At 38.4% G+C, this 20,739-nt stretch overlaps 1 protein-coding gene across 2 annotated transcripts in view; it reads right to left on the bottom strand.

Moving 5' to 3' along the window:
* The window catches only part of LOC145983018 (uncharacterized), a 58,745-nt gene extending 38,345 nt beyond the window's left edge, over positions 1-20,400 (bottom strand). Inside the window, exons 1-2 of one of the 2 annotated variants that reach the window (XM_083116297.1) lie at positions 19,774-20,400; positions 507-642 (exon numbers count right to left, since the gene is read on the bottom strand). In XM_083116297.1, coding sequence (XP_082972423.1) covers positions 507-587 — 81 coding nt within the window. In that variant the 5' untranslated portion in view covers positions 588-642; positions 19,774-20,400. Of the gene's footprint in view, positions 1-506; positions 643-9,441; positions 9,453-19,773 lie in introns of those variants that run through there. The other variant, XM_083116298.1, reaches the window with a different exon arrangement.
* Between the last annotated feature and the right edge of the window lie 339 nt (positions 20,401-20,739).

Below are 20,739 nucleotides of genomic sequence, written 5' to 3'. Positions count from 1 at the left end.
CTTCAACATTCATTTTTCATGGAAGGATTTTGATTTAATTTTTGTTATTTGGCGTTCCTATCACTTTTGACTAATTGTGACAATGAGGATGAGTGATGTTATGATACAATTGATGAAGGGACACTCAGAACACCCATGCCCAGGCCAGGATTCAAAACCAGGACCCCTGGCATCGTAGCACACTGTGCTAGCTACTCCACCATGGAGCTCGGCTATAGAAGGTTTCATATATGCCACCCTATTTCTCAACTGAGGCAACATAAAAGAGGGAATACATCAAAAATAATTTCAATGTTATCTTGCATTAGAACAAACAAAAGTAATGTGGTGAAATGGAAGTCGTAGTGATATGTTATGTTACTTTAATATGGTAATATTATTTGATATTATAATTATTTTTTACTATCCCCTCCCCTACCTCCAATATTGTATGTGTCTTTGTACTATAACTGAGGTGAATGCTTTTGAGCACATACATCTATTGAACAAGCACACTTAATACTTACTGGTATTTTTGCATGGCAAATGAAGACAGCTTGACAGAAGAAATTCAAGTAGATAATGAATGCTTTCACTCCTGTTCCCATGTTTAGAACTTGATTTTAACTGGAGAATATTCATATGTCAGAATCATTTGAGATGCTGAAAAAGAACAGAAAAATAGTAACTCTGGAAAAAAATTAGTTACTTCCTATGAAATTGCTATGAATTTAATATGAAACTCCATGCCACCTCTTTGAGTTTCTGTGAAGCAACAACAAAACAAGTGTACTAGGCAGACAATATCCTTTTATTGCCATCAATACTTAATTTAACTAGTACAATACAGAAACGTTTTGTGATAGCATAACGTACAAAGCATGTGGAAATTATGAATGAGAAAGTGCTGTGTAATTTATTTTTATTTTACAAAAAAAAATTGTACTAGAGTTTATATTTGCACTCACAATACATTATGTATATCAGAACACAAACCTATCTATATGTTAGTTTTCAGTATGTTTGCCCAACGTAAACACTACACATTGGGCTAATGTTGAAACCATGGTCAAAATTACTGTTGCCCAACGGTATGTTCTTACGTTTGGCCAACCATTTTTGTTACTTGGGAACAAAGCATTTTCTTTTCCCGTTGAGGCCCGTACCAGTGTACAGCTTCAACGATGCATGCTACATTGAACATTCAAGCACATTAGATTGAAACGCACATATTTCCATCATTTTAATATCTATATTGAAGTTGTCATACAGACTTTAGTGTTGCCTAATAATATGGAATGTGGGGGAAATGTGGGTTAGTTACCTAATTGGACCATTTATGGCAAGCAACATTACCAGTCAGTGGCAGCTATTGGTTTCTAAAAATGGGGGGAGTAAAGTGCCAAAACAGGGGGGGGGGGGCAAGGACAGTTTACTTCCCTTTGTAGATAAGGTTTAGCATAGTGCGGGGGCAAAGTGGGGGGAGGGGTAAAAATCCCTAATCACTGCCACTGGTACCAGTATTTATCTTGTCAACTTTGTAAGTTTCAAATGAAATCTTGTTTGAAGATGGATAAATCAGAATATGAGGACTATGTGCTACGGTCAGGCTGCAAAATCCTGGGGTACACCAATAACAGTATGTGCACAATATAACCAAATAAGAATACAAGACAAATAAAAGTGAGAAATCTAATTGTTTTATATTAATAGTAGAAAGCAAAAACTAAAACATCAGAAAACAATTTCAACTGCTGTATTTTGTAATATATTTGCATTTTTAACCAGTCCGTAAAGGAATTATAGAGCGACCACAAACACAAGAACCTGATGGCGTAGCGATAACGATATCGCCTTCATATCAAGGAGTCCCGAGTTCGATTCCCGACGGAAGCACATTGTGGTTCAGATCCAATTTATACTGCAGGTATCTAGAAATATATTTGGGGGGGTCCGAATCAAGTGTTTTAAAATAACAATAACGTTTAAATTATAATAATTATATATAAAAAAGGTAAGGGGCTCTCCTGTGCTTAGCACCATGCCATGAAGGCTATATATAATTAATTAAAATAGTATTAATTAAAATATTCAAATTAATTAATATATTTTTATTACATGAATAGGTAAAAAGACATTACAAGGATAGTGATATAACAGCACGTATTCATTATCTAGCTTAAGTAAGGTCGACAAAATTTGTAAAAAAAAAAATTAGAAAAGCCCTGGCAAGGAAATTAATGTCAAATAGATAAAGAATTGAATATTTATTGAATATCAAAAATGATCTTATGTAGAGTTGACGAAAAGTAAAGTCCTCGGTAATATTTTATACATAATGTTTTATATGTAATAATAAATCTTGCATAAATCTTTGGTAGTGTCATTCCAAAGTCGTATGATCCCAATATAATCATTTCCATCCAATAAGTTCAGCGCAGATAAATAACTCGCGATTAAACAACAAGTAATTTTTATTATTTAATTTTAGTTATTTCATTATTCTCATTATTTAATTTTAGTACTAAGTAAGCCTTTCTGGGAGTCCAGACCCCCTAAATACGTCCTTGTGCAGGTGTAATTCCGATTAGCCTATCTGTGCATAAAGTGGACTTAATATGAAATTCGGCAAACTTTAATGCGTTATGGTGGGGAGGGAAGTTAGCAAAACAAAACACATCCTGGCGTAATCTCTCTCTCCCCCTTGGACATCCGGCCGGGGAAGTCTTCCTTCCTTCGCAACTTTCCTTGTTGATGTCTTCAGAATGCGATCCACGCTTCCGCGTGGACGTTTTCGGCACGTAGGCTATATTCGGCATCTTTGGAAACGCTGGGATTCCAACGAAGATTCTTGCAGCCACATCTCGGTCACTGCAGCCCAGTGGCGGATTTCTCTCACGGCTGGTTTCAGAAGTCGCCTCATTTTGGACCTCAAAGACAGGCAGACTATCGCCACTTATTTGTATCCCAGTTAGGCCCGTATTCATAGTCGTTTCTCAAGAAAGGAAAGCGTCTTGAGACCTCTCTTAACACGCCATGCTGTTTCATAAACGTATCTCAAGATACTAGCCAAGAGACGGTTTACTTCACCATCTTGGATAAGAACAGTCTGTGCCAAGAGACACTTTTGGCGTTTCATAGTTCTCTCTCAAGATCCATCTTAAGATTCCCTGTTTCATAGACACTTCTTGGCAGCGTAAGAGCGATATTCGGTCTCTTAAGATCCTGTATTCGCCAAGAGAACGAGACAGGTCTCTTGAGATACCGAATGTTCTCTTGAGAAAATAAAAATGGACGTTGCAGTTAGAAACTATGATGAAGAGGATGGATATTTTGAAGATTTTCTCATTGCAACAGCTGTTTTGTCCAGTTTTTATGCCTCAGTTTTGCATCAGGTATGTAAATTCAACTACTCTCTACGTAATGATCTTAGTTTGAGGAAACATAAACCTTGTTAATTGGTTGTACTGCCTCTCTTTCTTCGGTTTATTGATTCATAAAGAAAAGTGTAATCCTGTATTATAATAATATTGCTTCTGCATGAACATTATTTGATTCTGAAGTAGTGCATCGATTTGTTACTCAGTTGTGTAGCAAAATAATGGAATACAATAGGATTTCGGTGACGTTAACCCAATGTACTCCCTCGAGAATTGTTTTGTTTTCTTTTTAATGGACAGATTTCGATGTTTTACGTAATATTAAATTGGTTCCAACTCGCGGAAAACACAAATAACGGATGTATTTGATTCCAAAGTATGACCGGCGTAAGTTAAAACCTTCCATCTAAGGTTACTTTCGCCGCCTTTTATTAGTAAAAAACCGTTTATGTGCACACAAAAAGAGCGAAAGAACACGTCAACTCCAAACCTAACACTCCTAACTTAACGACGAAAAATTTTAGCTCCTGTTGTGGAATGTCGTGCTGGGTGCTATATTCACTTGCACGAAGCCCTCAGGCTGTTTCACAGTAAGGTAACAGACGTACTTTATTTCACAGTGACACATCTGTGCGAGCTAAAAATAGTGAAAAACCTCAACATTTAACATAAACCATGCAAGGCATTTACTTTCTTGAGGGAGTACAGATTGTTAAAGGTACCTAGTATTTCTATTTTGGGCAACTACTGGCACAATGTGGTGAGACCAGATATATCTTTCACACATTTTCAATGTATGTATGTCAAATTACTCACACTAACTTGGGAAAATAAACAAGACAATAACAGTTAATCAAAGTACCTAACCTGTGCACTGTAGAAGTTTCTGATTATTTTTAGACACACAAATGGAATACCTAACTGCCCTCCCTAACATGCAGTGCAAAAGATAGAATACAAGAAAATATTTGTGTCTTAAAAATAAATTTCCACAGTGACAAATCACGAGACCTGGTGGAACTAGCCCCAAAGCTTGGTTCATCACCTGGTGAATGAAGGTAGTCGCTGATTTTATTTTATTACTACAGTATATATGATTACACAAAAATATATGATTTAACATGAACATATTTGAACAAGCATAATTGTGAAATCATGAATATTTCTCTTTTATTTTCCATTCCAAAGGTGTACACAGAAGAGGCTGTATCCCTTCAGATAATTTTTATTTGACATAAATTAATATAGGTCCAAACTGTGCTTTTGTAATTTCGATATTCTCATAGTACACACATGCATTTACATAAATCATATTCTACATGTGCCTATAAGCAAATACTGAACAGGTTTTCTGATGAGAATAATTTTACCATCCTGCTCGTGTGCACTTATGCAAGTAGTTTAGGCAGGTATGTAGCAATTGTTTAGATTTGAATAATACTGAAAAACTTTTACAAACACAGTTATTTTCATGTTATTAACTTCAGAAATGAGTATTTTCTGCATTTCAAAATGCACAAGATATGGACATTTTAATAATCAGGTATGTGTATTGGGTTAATTTGTGGTTAGGCATTAATTTATGTGGAATGAATTTTCTTTACAACTTTCCATGTTCTTATTTTAAATTGTGAGATGAGTCTTAAGGATATTTTGTTGTTATTTTTTCAGGTAGTGCAGGTCCAAAAAGTGAGTTCTTGACTTCGTGGCTAGATGGGCAGGAAGTATTTATGATAATTCGATATTCCAAAGGACAAGATGCAATTCTTCATGGCAAGGGATATTCAGCTCAGCTCGACCATACCTCTACAGTCCATTCCAAGACCCACCAACTGATCCTGAAAGAGGTACAACCATGCCCATGCTCAGCAGAGGAATGTTGTGGAGAGTACCTTTGGGATATGGAAGCGACATTTTCCACGTTTGTCCAGAAGACTTGGAAACAGTTCGAGACATTGTTATCGCGTGTGCAGTTTTCCACAATATGGGTATCATATATAGTGGCGATGTTGAAATTTTCAAGGAACCTCAGATATCATGTCTGTAGAAATAGAGCCTACACGTGTGCATCGTAACAATGGTGAGCTGCAAAGGAGCTTCTTGTGAATAGACTGTTCATATGAATATAACAATGTGGTCAGCTTATACTTTGTCAAAGACTATTCACTCAGTTTTCAATGTTTCTCTTTTTCTCTCGCACACAATTTTCTGCATCAGCATGTGTGTGTGACAGTGAATTATAGTGGTAGGAATCCTAGTTTTATGAGATTCGTTTGATTTTTATTGTGAATGCTGTTTTAGCATTTTCCATGACGTTAAATTCGTATTCATCCAAGTGCTGTGTGCATTGATACTAAGAATATCAAAAAGTTATCGTGCAAAACTGTATTTTCCTTAAAACCATGCATTTTATTACATGGTTTTAATGTCACCAAAAACATGTGTATTTTGTATACGTGGACAACATAATTTCATTTAACTTATGTTCTTTCCCCTTTTTTTTAGAATCAAAGAAAATAATGAAATGTGACCTTCCTTTATGTATGACCAGTGAACAAGATTATTCTCAAAATAAATTAGTGCTTTACCTGTAAATTAGTTTTGATTTTTATTTATTTATTACACAGTTTAATGTTTCTCAGTGATGTCCATGTGTCTAGTAAAATTAACTTCTCAGTGATGTCCATGTGTCTAGGAAAATTAACTATCTTAATTCCTTTGGTTCTTTTATGAATTTGTGCCGGACCCTGTGGCTGAGTGGTTAGCACATTGCACTGCGACGCCAAGGGTCCTGGGTTCGAATCCCGCTCGGGCTCGGTTGTTTGTGAATGTCCATTCATCAATTTCATCACTCATCCCCATCTTCGCAAATTAGCCAAGAGGCACAAAATGCGAAGTAAAGTAAACTAAATCAATCAATCAATTTTATGAATTTGTATCATGTGGATATTCTTGGAAGCCATGGGAGGGAGTATTTATGCACCATGTGCACACATGCACAGACAATCGATAAAAAAGTAACATACAAATCTGTGGCATCACACCAAAAATTATTTACAACAGGAATTATATGCTTTCAACTATTCAGTATAGCCTGGTACAGTTGAGAGTTACTGAGGTAAGTAAGTGCATCAAATATCTTGATATCATTCATTAATGGGAAAAGGCCTGATGATAGTGTACCATCAAGCTAATGTTACTCTAATTGACTGGGTAAAAAAACATATACTCCTTATACGATTTGAAAAATAATGAGTAACTTATGCAAGAGAAATGTTCATAGGAAGCAATTGAAGGTCTCTGTGTGTAAAACATGCTAAGTGACACCTTGGTCATTTCCGAGTTCATTATGAAAAAATATTATTAGAAGCTATACTGTAGATAAATTGTTTTTGTGTTGTGTTTACCAATTTCAGAAGGCTTCACCGAGTCCAATGCAAATTGTATGACATGGCAATTTCACTCTAAAATTGAAGGATGGCACATTTTACTTTGTAACTCAAAAATACCAAAATGTCACTTACCATGTTTTCCACCCAAGCCCTTCAATTGATCATAGCTTGCTGGAACATTTTATTTTGACCATGGACTCTCACTTTGTTTCTATAGCCTATGGTACAGCGTAAATGAGCAAAGGCAGAGAGGCTGTGATTAGGGAGTGGGATAAATTAGTTTGGTAATGTTTGTGCATCTCCTCATACGTGAGAATCCCATAATCTTGTACCTTCTGTTTTATGATGGAATAAAAAACACACCCAGTGTATTGTTATACACTTTTGCATTAAACTTTGATACATCTCAGATATTCATTAAATGACAGTAGATTTATTTTGTCTTCTGTAAAAAGTTTAGCTCTTAACATATTCTGAATATTTGATGTCCTTTGCTATACACTCATTTTGTGCATAAATGCCAGGCTATAATCGCTCCGCATATCTTGTTCACGTGTATTGTAACCACCCATTTGAAATTCCAACTTCCAGATGTTACGCTTTCTTCGTTGATGAATTTTACTTGTACTTGTGTCGAATTATGTCATTGCATTTCGCTTATACTCTTGAGAATAGGAGTGAACAATTTATATGCACATTGTGGAAATTCATTATGAGTATTCCGCTTGGGATTTCGAATCCATAGAAGTAGTTTTGGTACTAATCTGATATTCCCCAGACAGATTTTTTCATTTTTACAGAAGAAACTACTTAACGGTAATAAGTTCCTGTAGCATTGTTTAACATCTGGAAGGTGTTTTGTGTGATGTGGGAATGTTTCATAGTGGAAATTCAACCATTGACACACAGCCCCATGAACGATTCCCGGTAAGGTTAGGTTAGGTTAGGTTAGGTTAGGTAGGGTCACGTTTAGGTTACAATAGTTAAAAATTGGTTTCGAAAGAAATATGCGTAGCCCCACACACCATTCTCGCATAGCCCCACGAACCATCGACACATAGCCCCACAAACCATTTGCGGAAACGTACGTTCTTCAGTTACAAAAACACTTTTATTAAAAAAAATTACAATTACTTTGATCAAAAAACGTGAATGAATTAAAGAATGTTCCGCGAAGCAGATAGGTAAATACAAATGTCAAAAATTGACAAAACGAAGAAGTTATAGGTGTCCGGGGCATAGCAGATATTTACTGAAGTTTTTAGTTTCTTTCATAATTTCTTCTATTTTATGTATGTGGAAAGAGGACATTCAGTAGATTTCAGGAAAAAAATTGTAAATATTAACAAAGTGAACAACATCTGTTCTATGGTTTTCTGAAAAGAACATGACAATGTGCAGGTAAGTTTGGACTAGATAGCCCTTTCTCATTTGTTGCAATTTGATACTTGGGTAGAAAATGGAGAAGCATCCCAGTATTAGACTGATGTAAGGAAATTATGTTCAAACAGATTGATGCTACAGTGAAAGAGTGGTAAGGTTCATAAGATTCCTCAAATGCATGCCTGCAGCTGTAAATGCCCATTTTGCTCAACTAAAACTTTTTTTTTATCTTATGCTTATGGATATATATTCACAAATGAATTGATTTTTCTAATATATAATGTATCAAATTTGTGTCCCAAAAAAGTTGAATTGAAATGGTTCTCGCACATATCAATGCAGCGATGTCCGTTGAACCATAGAAACTGCAGGCTCTTAGTGCTAACAGTGTTGGACACATTCCATGTACATATTTACTCCAGGCTGTCTACCAGTCAAGATAGTCAAGAAATCATGCTTGTGGTCAAGAATGTTTGCTATTTTTTTTTTTTTTTTACAGTGTAGCGAGTTAAATTGTTATATGCCTGTCCTGGGATTTAATAATATTGAATATTTGAAAATTTAAATTATATTGAGTTGTGTTTAAAATTTGTTTACTTTGGTTCTTAAGAATTACATTTTTGTATGCATAAAGTTTTGTAAAAATATTACATAACGTAATGTGGCCATTCCCCATCTAAGATGATATCTGGAGCATTAATTTTTACATGCATTAATAATTAAAGCAAGTCAAGCACAGCTTCAGTTTTCATCTTCACTGGCCTTCTGGTAAGGGTTTTTCATTGATTAAAAATATCTAAATTTGCAACTATGCCTAAGTAGTGAGCTTAAGAAAAAGGGAAGAAAGATCAAGAATTTTGGATTTGTTATTTTGGTAGACACCCTGTACTCCGTTGATTAAAAATCTGTTTTGCAACGTGAATTGACAATGATAATGGATTTGAAAAACAGATGCAAAGACCTTCAAAGCAAGACCAAAATTGTATTTGTAGGACTACAATACTATAAGAGAAGTAGTTTCGCAAAAATTGATAAGAATAGTTTTTTTGACAAATTTTAAAAATCTGAAAATTAAGAATTGTTTAAAACCTTCCTGGTTGCACCGTAATAGAATTTCATTAGAATCGGACCACCCATTTCTTTTTTATAGAATTTCAAAGAGAGCAAAAAAAAGGGGGGGACACTTTTTTCTCAAGACAAAAAAAATTACGTAGCATAGATCAACGCAGAATTGAGTACGCTGAGTTTTGATGTAACTCGTTTCTATGTAGACTAATTACTGGTTAATTTTTAATTTGAATACAAACTCGAGTATCTATAAGTTTTAATCCGTGAGTAGATAATTATTTTGTTGTTCTTGTTTCTCTTTCATCAACGTATATGAACAACAAAACATGAAGCTACAGCACAGCACAGCGCCTGCTGCGAATTTACGTCTTGACTGCACACCGCTGCGTGATTTTCTTTTGTTTTACTACCAACATACACCCTATCGCTAACCCAAGAAAAACATACAGAGCCAGGAAAGTAATTCATCTTCTGTAACAAAATCATCACTTATCGAAATAAATGTACTTTTACGACTCTGTTCATAACTTCACGTAATTTATTAATGTATTTCAAAATGTGTTTTGTTGTCTCTTTTGACAATTTCTCTTGCAGTTCTTTTAAGTTGGTATCACTTCAGGCAATCGCATCTCAGGATCGTTGTCTTGGCGAAGAGAAAGTTTCTTTCCTTGGGAAGAGCGGCTCTTAGCCAAGAGTCTCTCAAGATACGACTATGAAACGACACTGTCTCAAGACGAGATTACCTTCCCAAGATCGTCTTGGCTAAGAATCTCTTACACAGTGTCTTGAGATTTAACTATGAATACGGCCCTTAGTGATGGGCGAATACCAATAGTTCAAATTTTGAATTTCATTATTTTACTTCGCTTTGCTGCAGCGGCGGCCTAGGATTAATCATCCAGGATTGCTGATGGGGTGTGGAATGAAACTTAGGGGGTGCGATGTTGATAATAAAGAAAAATGAAACGTATACTGGGGGGGGGGTAATAATTATGTTGATATAATTCCCCGTGGAACTGAAAGTGTACATTCTTAATTATCAAAATATAAGGAGGCAAGAACAGTGGTCCCACTTCAATACCTAACATTCGGTGATCACGTTTTCGGTTGAAAAAGGGGTGATGAAGTAGGCGCGGAAGAAAATTAAGGAATGTGGAAGCACCCCTTCGCACCCTTTGGCGCCGCCCCTGCTTTCCGGCCATTTTTTGTTAGTTGCGAAGAGTTTCGGATATCGGATCAGAGATTTGTATATCGACACACACACACACATATATAGTTTATATGAGTTATATGTAGATTGTATATCCTAACAAGTACAATGGCTAAAAACTGAAACTCGTTGTGACCTACATGAAAAGTTTTCTGAATAATTAATTTGGATGTTTTTTATATTAAAGTACATTTTCCTAGTGTTTCTCAACTGCCGGGCCGTGTCCTGCCGTCAATTATACCGGACCGCGAGTGGTTCTCCTGAAATGTAATGACTTGCAGCCCGAGCTGGCAACCACCTGGAAATATTGACTTTCGTTCGCCCCCCTCCCCTTTCCCCGCCCTAAGTCGGCGCCTAAGGCGCGCACACATAATCGGGTTCGAATCCCGGCTAAACATTGCTCTTTGTAAGTGCCCATTCATAAATTTCATTCAGTGGCGGCGATTCGGTTCCAAAACTGGGGAGGTCAAGGACAGTTTACTTTCCCTTGGTAGATAAGGTTTAGCAGGGGCAAAAGCGCCCCCACCCCCGATCGCCGCCACTGATTTCATTTGATCAAAATTTGCAGAAAAGCGACGTTGAATATCAAAAATACAAATACTATTCTTGTTCACACCTGAAACGAACAATTAATGGCAATCCCCAGAGGCAAAAAAAATAATTCGTCATTAAATAAGATTCTATTAAAGGGTCTTTCCCGCTTTGACATCCTCCACTATTGTTCGACGATTCCTGTGACGGAAAAGTCAGTGACTAAGAACCTGTAGGGAGAGCATGTTTGTGCTCTTGAACCCTGGAGTGTCCAACAATGAATAACAAAACGCATGCAGCATAGAGCAGATGGTGGCGCCATAATGCCAATTCAACCGTCAGGTAAACGTTTGGGAGATGCTCTGACTGGAATTAAGGGGAAACAATGGTCGAACCAAGGCCATCACGTTTTCGACTGTTGCTACGGGACACACGTGGAGAAGCAATGTGCCACGAAAGCGCAGCGGTAAGGATCCGCATTCTCGATTACGGTCCCAGTGCAAGTGATGCTGTCACCAACATGGCCTCCGTGGCGGAGTGGTTAGCACAACGCGCTGAGACGCCAGGGATCCCGGGCTCGAATACCGACCTGGGCATGTGTTCTTTGTGAGCATCCCTCATCTTCATCGTCGCGATTAGCCAAAAATGTAAGAAAAGCGACGCTAAATAACAAACCAAATCAAACCTGCCATTTTTTCCTCTATTTCCATTTCTGCCCAAGGACGTCCGCAGGATTTTTTTCCGGAGGGAGCACACGAGGCACATTCCCCCATCATAGTATTGTCTCCTCAAAAATCATTGCTCATCCTGTACCTGGGAACGACCTTCCAATAATTAACACATATTACGGTGAATGAAATGATGAATGAACGTCCCTTCTTCAATTTCGCTCATCGTCGAGACTAGGGATGGCCAGATCCGGATCCTGGCGGATCCCAAATGCGGATCCGGTTGGTTCCGGATCCTAAAATTTTTCGCATCCGGATCCGCGGATCCGGAATATTCAGATCCGGATCCGGATCAGGTACTTTCGGATCCGGATTCACAACTTTCGGATCCGGATCCAGAAATTTTGGAACCGGATCCGGAATTTTCGGATCCGGATCCGTTTTGCCATCCCACATGCTCTTTTTTCGAAAGTATGAATGTGTTTATAACCTGCTAATATACATACAAACATACATATATACATACAAACATATATATATATATATATATATATATATATATATATATATATATATATATATATATAGTGTGTGTGTGTGTGTGTGTGTGCGCGTGCGCGATTTGTAATTAATTAATACACTTACAAGGGAGGTCTAAGTCTCCCCCTCCGATTTCCATGAAAATTGGCAGGTGTATAGAGACCCCCCCCCTCAAATGTCAAGATGAGGAGAAATTGAAGTGGGGATCTGACCCCGAAACCACGTAAATATGGCATAGGGCCTCTCCATTCACCTGCCAAATTTCATGGAAATCGGAGGGGGACAGGGGTCAGATGATCCCCACGTCAATTTGTCCTCATCTTGACATTTGAGGCGGGTCTTGCCCCCTAAAACAATTTTTTAGCCGAAACAAAAAAAAACCACGTATTTCTTCCTTTGGGCTCCTCTATACACCTGCGAAGTTTCATGAAAATCGGAGGGGGACACAGGGGTCAGATCCTTACTTCAATTTATCCTCATCTTGACATTTGAGGGGATTTTGTCCCCTAAAACAGATTTTTAGCCGAAACAAAAAAACACGTATTTCTTCCTTTGGGACCCTCTATACACCTGCCACGTTTCATGGAAATCGGAGGGGAACACAGGGGTCAGATCCCCACTTCAATTTGTCCTCATCTTGACATTTGAGTGGGTTTTGCCCCGTAAAACCGTTTTTTACCTGAAACAAAAAACACGTATTTCTTCCTTTAGGCCCCGCTATACACCTGCCAAGTTTCATGGAAATCGGAGGGAGACACATAGGTCAAATGCCCACTTAAATTTGTCCCCATATTGACATTTGAGGGGGATTGCCCACTAAAACAGTTTTTTAGCCGAAACAAAAAAAACGTATTTCTTATTGGGCCCATTTATACACACACCTGCCAAGTATCATGGATATCGGAGGGGGACACAGGGGTCAGATCCTCACTTCAATTTGTCCTCATCTTGACATTTGAGGGGGTTTTGCCCCCTAAAACCGTTTTTTAGCCGAAACAAAAAAAACACCTAATTCTTCCTTTGGGCCCCACTATACGCCTGCCAAGTTTCCTGGAAATCGGAGGGGGACCAGGCGCGGAGCGTCCATGTAAGCCGTGTAAGCCGGGCTTACACTTTATTAATTCTAGTAAAATGTATGTAATTATATGGCAAAATTCGTAAAAACTTCAAAGTTCATCTCGGCCTGATACCAGTCTTCGAGATCCTGTTTGTTAGATTGCAACACTTCACACCAGATGGCACATGAGAACTCCCGCCTTTTGCTTGGGAAAAGTTGTAAGCCGTCTGAATGTTGCCTTACAAATTTCTGACCGCGAAGGAGCAGTGCCTACCGTCGCCCACCGTATCTGGAAGAAGAGCAGCAAGGAATATAGGGAGAAGAGCGCGTCGAAACCCTACGTGTGTAAACCTACGGGCAGAGGCTTACAGCAGCGTTGCAAACTTCATGTTTAGAAAAAGTGTTGTTCATGGACGTCCGCAGTATTTCTTTCCACCAGGGAGGATTAAGCAAAGTATTTTTTCAGGGGTTGGGGTAAACTAGGTATATTTCCCTTCTCAAAATATACTAATTCAATTTGAAGTTAACATTTTTCTGCAACGCCCTTACAATAATTAACAATTTGATGTGACTGAAATGAAATTATATGTGTGAAAATGGTTGACATTCATTTTTCAGGAAGTGCCTCTTCCCCTTGCCCCTTCTGGACATCCATGGTGTCGTTTAAACTCCGAAATTATGCTACATACTACTAAATTGTTCTGGGATTTTCATATTATAAATATTTAATTTATAACAAAAACAAATATAAATTTGAATGGTTCAACCAACGACATGGGTTCGACGTTATGTGAAAAGTTCGAGGAAATTCAACCACAACGAAAAGCGGCCCTATTGTTTTATTTATATCCCCAACTTAAAAACAACTTTTTAAACTTGTGCGAGATTTAGCACCATTATGCTTGGGTTGGCTTCACTGAATACGCGGCAGCGAGACACAGGTCCTGCAAGAGGAGGGGCTCCAGCGTTGTCGGGTATGAATGGTTGACTCAGTAGTGATGGGTCGTTCGTGAACGAGTCGTTCCTTTTGAACGACTCCCTCTTGGGAACTGTGAACTGCTCGCTCCTTCGGAGTGAACGAGCAGTTCCTCTGTGGTCGTTCCTCGGAGTCGTGAGCTTTGAGTGTAATTTGTCAACCGCTCCTGCAGTTCCAGCTCCGTCGATGACTCATGACTGCGAGAGAGAGCGACGGTGTTTTGTTTTGTTTCTGCTGTGTACGTGCTCTGGTTTTCTTGTGGTAGGTGGAGTAGTAGGTGGAGTTCCCTCTCTCCTAATTATTTTCACTCAAGCTAACTCCAGCAAGTCCTCCCCCACCCCCCTCACTTCAGCTGCACGAAACCAACATCGGGAGGAGTTGATCGTTCCTTTGAATGGCTGCTTGAGTGAGCGAGCTCCGGTGAACTGCCTCCCGAAAAGGAACTGCCATGACGAGTGGTAGTTCCTCAGGAGTCGTGAGCTTTGCTTGTATGCTGCCAACGCTCCCAGTCGATGACTCACTCCTACCTCCTACGAACCTGCGCGAGAGAGGGAGCGAGCGAGGTCCCGTCTTTTGTTGCTAGTGGCGGTTTTCCGCTTAGTTATGCGTGCAACTCTGTTTACAACAGCAATGCTGCAGTAGTTCAACAATGAGGGAGGGATGATGATTTAAGAGATTCTTCAGTTACCAATTTGGTTTTCCTGATTTTTTAAAAAATACTTTTAGTTGAAACTTTTGAATTTCTCAAAATTTCGGGAGGGAACTGCAGCCCCATGAGTCCCCCTCGACCCAATCACCCATTCAATATTACATAAATTCTGAATTCAACCTAAATTTCAGGATCTTACTAAACATTCTGTAGATACTCTTGTGAGGATATCAGTAAAACACATAATGTTCGTTCACTTCCAATCAATATATAATTCACTATTTGATATCGCTGTGTAGACAACAATGAAATTAATATAAACTATAAAGGATGGATAATATTGAGTAATCGGAACTCGACGTAGCTCATCGTCCCCCCCCCCCTCGAGAGAATCCACTCCCAAAAGGGCCAAGCACGGGGAAGCCGGTTGCCTAGGGGTAGCAAGCGAAAGCGTGGGTCTCCGCCTCCCTGCCTCTGCCTGAACGAGCGAAGGGTGCATGTTGACAGGAAAAGATGTCCTGTACGACTGGACAAAAAAAAAATCAGACTCTCAGACGTTTGGCAACACCGCTTTCGAACCCCCCCCCCCCTTTCACACTAGCACAAGTGGAGACGAAAAGTCTGGGGTTCCTCAAGTCCAAACTCTAGCCGGAGTCACTTTAGTAGCTGTTTTGTGTTCTTCCATCCTTGCGCGAAGGCGGATTCCTCCCCTCTAATTCTTTCCATCCCCTCCCCCGCCCAACGAAACCAACTTGGAGCTGTGTTGGTATGGTAGCTCCTGTGAACTGTGAACGACTCTTTCAACGAGCAAGCTCCAATGAACTGCCTTTCTAAAAGGAACTGCCTCGTCGTTCCTTTGAACGACTCCTGGTGAACGACTCCTTTCGGTGAGCGAGCTCCGGTGAACTGCCTCCCGAAAAGGAACTGCCATGACCCATCACTAGTTGACTGCAAAGGAAATTTGAGCCGGTGGTGCTTCAAGGAGTTTTTTTTTTTCAGGAACAGGGAATTCTGAAGCAAAAAAACTAACAGGAAGGGGAAAAAGGAGAAACCTAGAAATGAGCGGGATACGTAAAAACTAGATACACATTGATGTGCTAAATTCTTGTTGTTTCTGTTTTTAGCTTGTAGGAGAGCATAAATATTAGACATATTAAGACTCTGTTTTCCGTTTATGTATGAACTCAGCTGGTAATAATTGAGCTAAAAAGTGAAATAAATAAGTAAATAAATAAATAAATGTTAATGAAAACTGAAGATTGAACCAATTTTACAAATTTCATGTCAAATGTGAACCAAATATTATTAATTACATAGTCCGTGATTCAAACACTCTTCGAACAACGTACGAAAAGCCTGTTTCTGATCTTTTAGGTGCTAGATTTGCTTTTACACTATCGTAAGAAAACACTTACATGTCCTTTGATAGAAATTTCTGGATATATCCCTCCATTTGTGAGCATTTCTTTTATATTTTATATTGTATTTTTTTTTCTTACTAAATATAGGGAATTTTAAGGCAAGAGAGGGAATTTATTTACATCCGAAAGGGATATTCCCCTCACAGTCCGAAAGATCACTGCTTTGAGCAGTGACCGATTTTGGATCTGGTTTCTTTTTGTTTTCCCCTTCTTGCTGTGTGTTTGTTAAAGTCTCGAGATATTGCTTTTGCGAATTCCATCTATTGAAAAGCGGACTGTCGTCCCTGTGCTGTGGTGTAATACAGTAGTGAAGTGCATTATGGAATAAAATGAGTGTGATTGTGCGGTGGGGTGGAGAACTTGTTGAAGACGCCGTTGTCCAGCAAGGATTTTGCTGCCAAGAAGAAACTTGTGGATATAGGTAGGCCCACCCCTTCCTTCTCTAGCAGACATAGTAACAGAAACGAAAAATAAAGTCGCCGATTTTGCGATTAATGATACGGAGCTGATACTTGGTTATGTGGTTGTAAAAAGTATTCAGCACTTTTCTGTTTCCTCCTGTTTTCGTTTGTTTATTATTATTATTAATTTTATCTAACTTTGCATATTTTTTATCGTTACGTTACTCATTGTGATAGGAATAACACTGACTTAATTATCAGATATCCAGAATTTTTAATTTGGTGAAAAATTCCAGGGAAGTGTTCTGAAAAATTGGGGGGGGCGGGGGGCGATGTTGTGGATAAATCACTAACCATGTCAGCCTAAAAATAAGCACAACGGGAAATAGCCTTCGTCATGCTAGGCTTACATTGTTGGAAAGGTCACGCTCCGCCACTGAGGGGGACACTTAGATAACCTCCCTTGTTAGTCTTACACTTTGTAATTATATAACACTGCATATATTATAATGTTTTATTTTAATTTGTAAAACTGTAACTGTAGAACAATTGTATAATTTTTGTATAACATTTCTATCTTGTTATATGTGTTAAAGTTTTCATCCTGGAATGGAATGTCTCACATTTATGTGTGTTTTCATTTCCAATACATTCGAATGAATACATATTCGTTTCAATGGCATTTACAAAATCACCTCTGACATTTTATGTTAAACAAGTAAGATTATTTCTGTGCACGAGTGTGTTAGCCGATGCGTAGCAAAGTATTTTAGGAACAACACTTGAAAAAAATTATTGTAGGACTAACTAATGAAAAATTTCTTTGTAATCGAAGATCATAATACCTTTTAATGTGTGGTAATATTATAATGGGATTGAGATACGAAACTCTCGGATCCGGAATTTTCGGACCCGGATCCGGAATTTTCGGACCCGGATCCGGATACGAAATTTTCTGATCCGGAACTCTCGGATTCGGAACCAGATCCGGAACTTTCGGATCCGGATCCAGATCCGAAACTTTCAGACCCGGATCCGGATTTTCGGATCCTGATTCAGATTCGAAACTTTCGGACACGGATCCGGATCCAGATCCGTAACTTTTGGATCCGGATTTTTCGGATCCGGATACTCGAGACTATCCGAACAAGTGGATGAAAACGACGTAAAAATAGCAAAAATACACACACACACACATTTGTAAAATTAGAGAAATTCTTATTCATACGAATAATTTTAAAACAAGAGTAATAAAATGCTGTTATTTCCACAATATTATTACTGTAAATGACCTTAGTCTTGAAAATGATCCATATAGCATTTGCAAATAATTATATATATAAATATATCCTTTATGTAAACCAAGAGTCGTGATCATCCGTAAATAAGCCTCACGGAAGTCGATGTCCCAGTTCTGAGCGCAACCACAATTTAACTATCTTACCCTTTCTTAGAAAATTTTCTGCAAATGCCAATAATAACACTACACTTTTGTTTCAAACTTACTACATTCGTCTTGCGTAACACAAGTCGAGCTATTTCTTAAGAAATCGAAAAGGAAAAAAAATATGGCTTGAAGAAGTAGGACGACTTGTAATTTCTGTGTTGGCAATTTCTAATGTAAAAGTAAAGTTCCCCTTTATGGATGGCATATGAATGTTTATTCATTTTCTATAGCACTACATTGCATTTAATTTCTATAGATTGTTTTAAATGTAATATTTACACATAAAAATAGCTTATTTGTTAATAGCAACAATTAACGAGCATAGAAACATAAGTAAAAGAGAAACAACATTTGGAAAAAGAAAGCAGTTGTAAAAGACGCATGACGAGATTATTGTGTTTGTATTTATTTTATTGCATATTTTATTAATATGTGAAATAGAAAGATATTATTTACTTTACGTCTGCACTGTTGGCTAATCGCGACGATGGGGATGAACCGTGCATGAATGGACAATTACAAGACACATGGACAGCACAGTACATAAACCACACAGAATATTATCCTAACTATGGATTCAGGCGCCGAAGTCTCGTGGAATGACTTGAGATGACGGGACCCCTCTCCGATTTTCTTCATATTAGACATACTCACTAATTGAGGCCTCCTAATCACGAATCTGAAGTTAAAATTTGTCGAAAACGTCTAGAAATTGCAAAATAAGGCGTTAGTTTTCGGAATGGAAACTGTCGATTTTTGCGAAATGTTTTGTTTCACAACCAAATATATATATATATTCCTGATACTACCACGACGCCAAATTTTAACTATGTTTGCCTAACCAAACCACGTGCCAATTGTTCGTGGGGCTAGCGTCAATGGTTCGCAATTATTTGCAATTTCTAGATCCTGATACTACCACGACACCAAATTTTAATTATGTTTGCCTAACCTAACCACGCGCCAATGGTTCAGTAAGTATGAGCAGTACTATAAAAATCTCAGAGCGGTCCGGTCGCGAAAATTGATTCGCTTATTTTGCAATTTCTAGACTTCTCCGATAAATTTTAACTTCTGATTTGTAATTAGGAGGCCTCAATTAGTGAGTATGTCAAATATGAAGAAAATCGGAGAGGGGTCCCGTCATCTCAAGTCATACCTCAGATTGATTGATTTTTATTTTACTTCGCTTTTTGTGCCTCTTGGCTAATTTGCGAAGATGGGGATGAGTGATGAAATTGATGAATGGTTGAACAGTATATCCTCCCCTATCTGCAGGAATTGCACATGCCGGAGCCTCTGTCGATCTATCATTTTTTTTCATTTCACAAACAACCGAACGGGATTCGAACGCGGGACTCCTGGCGTCGCATCGCGATGTGTCTTCAGAAAAAAAACACCCCTGGAGATTATCCACATTCAGCACAGAAATGTGTTCGATAGGTTTCGATGTCCTATGTAGATTATCTACATTAATCCGCTTCATTCGCCCAATAAAACGTGCAGTAAATCTTAGTTGACGCTTCAATGTGCTGAAAATCTTAACTAACTTTTCCTTATTGCAGGAAGCCACTGACCGGATTTTACATATAAATTCCTTTCAACTCATGCTAAAGTTAAGTTTCTTTGTATCACTATAAAAATAGCAAATAAAAATAAACTGTTACTTACCTCACGATTGACAAAATAGGGCTTGGCTGTGTATTCGGAGCAACAAACAGGAAATAAGGCCTTCGACCAGTTTTCCAGTTCTTCCCCTTGCCAGGCACGAAACAAGGAAAAAAAGACAGTTTGAGAAAAGCCCAGTCTGACACAACCACTGCGACTTCCTGCCAAAATTATTGCTTATCACTTCACTGAAAAACCTTGCCAAGTCAGACGATAAAACGCATCTGGTTGGCAATTTCGAGTTAATAGTTCATGACACTAATAGCATTCCGAAACTAGTGAACGAACTAACGTGTACACAACGTGTGACGTCATCTTCTACTTCACAGCGCACCCAATCGTCGACTCTCGTGCACTTTTTTTCATTCACACACTTTCATTCATCAGATGTCAAGATCAGGTGCAAAATATACTGAAACTTATGCAAACTATGAATTCGCGTGTTGTGCAAGTATCCAGTAGCATGGCACACGATTTAAAGCTTCACTTTGTTTCAGATTCACATAGTTTTTGATAAAACGTAATGTCGTTTCTATCCTTGTACACTTACATGTCATCTACAAACATGATTAAAAACTTTCCTCTCAGACGCAAGCTTCTAACTACACTCCATAGGCTTCGGACATTGTATGAAGAACAACAAGGTGCTTCTGCTGTCAAGGTCGGTCGCGTACTGAGCGCGCTTGCGTCATCATCGTGAGGCTGGCCGGCCTACACGACAAAAAATTAACAAAGTCTTTGGGAGGAAAGGTTTAGTTTGTCTCGAAAGTTTATATCGTTACAAAAGACTTTGCAAATACGCGCTAGACCACGTTATAGGTGTGTTTCACCTACGTCATAAACTGTTGCATTGTGGGATCGAGCAGCCATGATTGAGGCCGGTTCTTGTAAGCCTACGGAATTGAAGCGAGCGGCCGGGAGATTTGGCCATTGTTTACGATGGTACATTATGAAATATTTGGTTGTTTA

The sequence above is a fragment of the Lepisma saccharinum genome, unplaced genomic scaffold, assembly GCF_977018435.1.
Source record: "Lepisma saccharinum unplaced genomic scaffold, izLepSacc3.1 HAP1_SCAFFOLD_552, whole genome shotgun sequence".
NCBI lineage: Eukaryota > Metazoa > Arthropoda > Insecta > Zygentoma > Lepismatidae > Lepisma > Lepisma saccharinum.
This window is presented reverse-complemented; position numbering and strand designations above follow the sequence as displayed.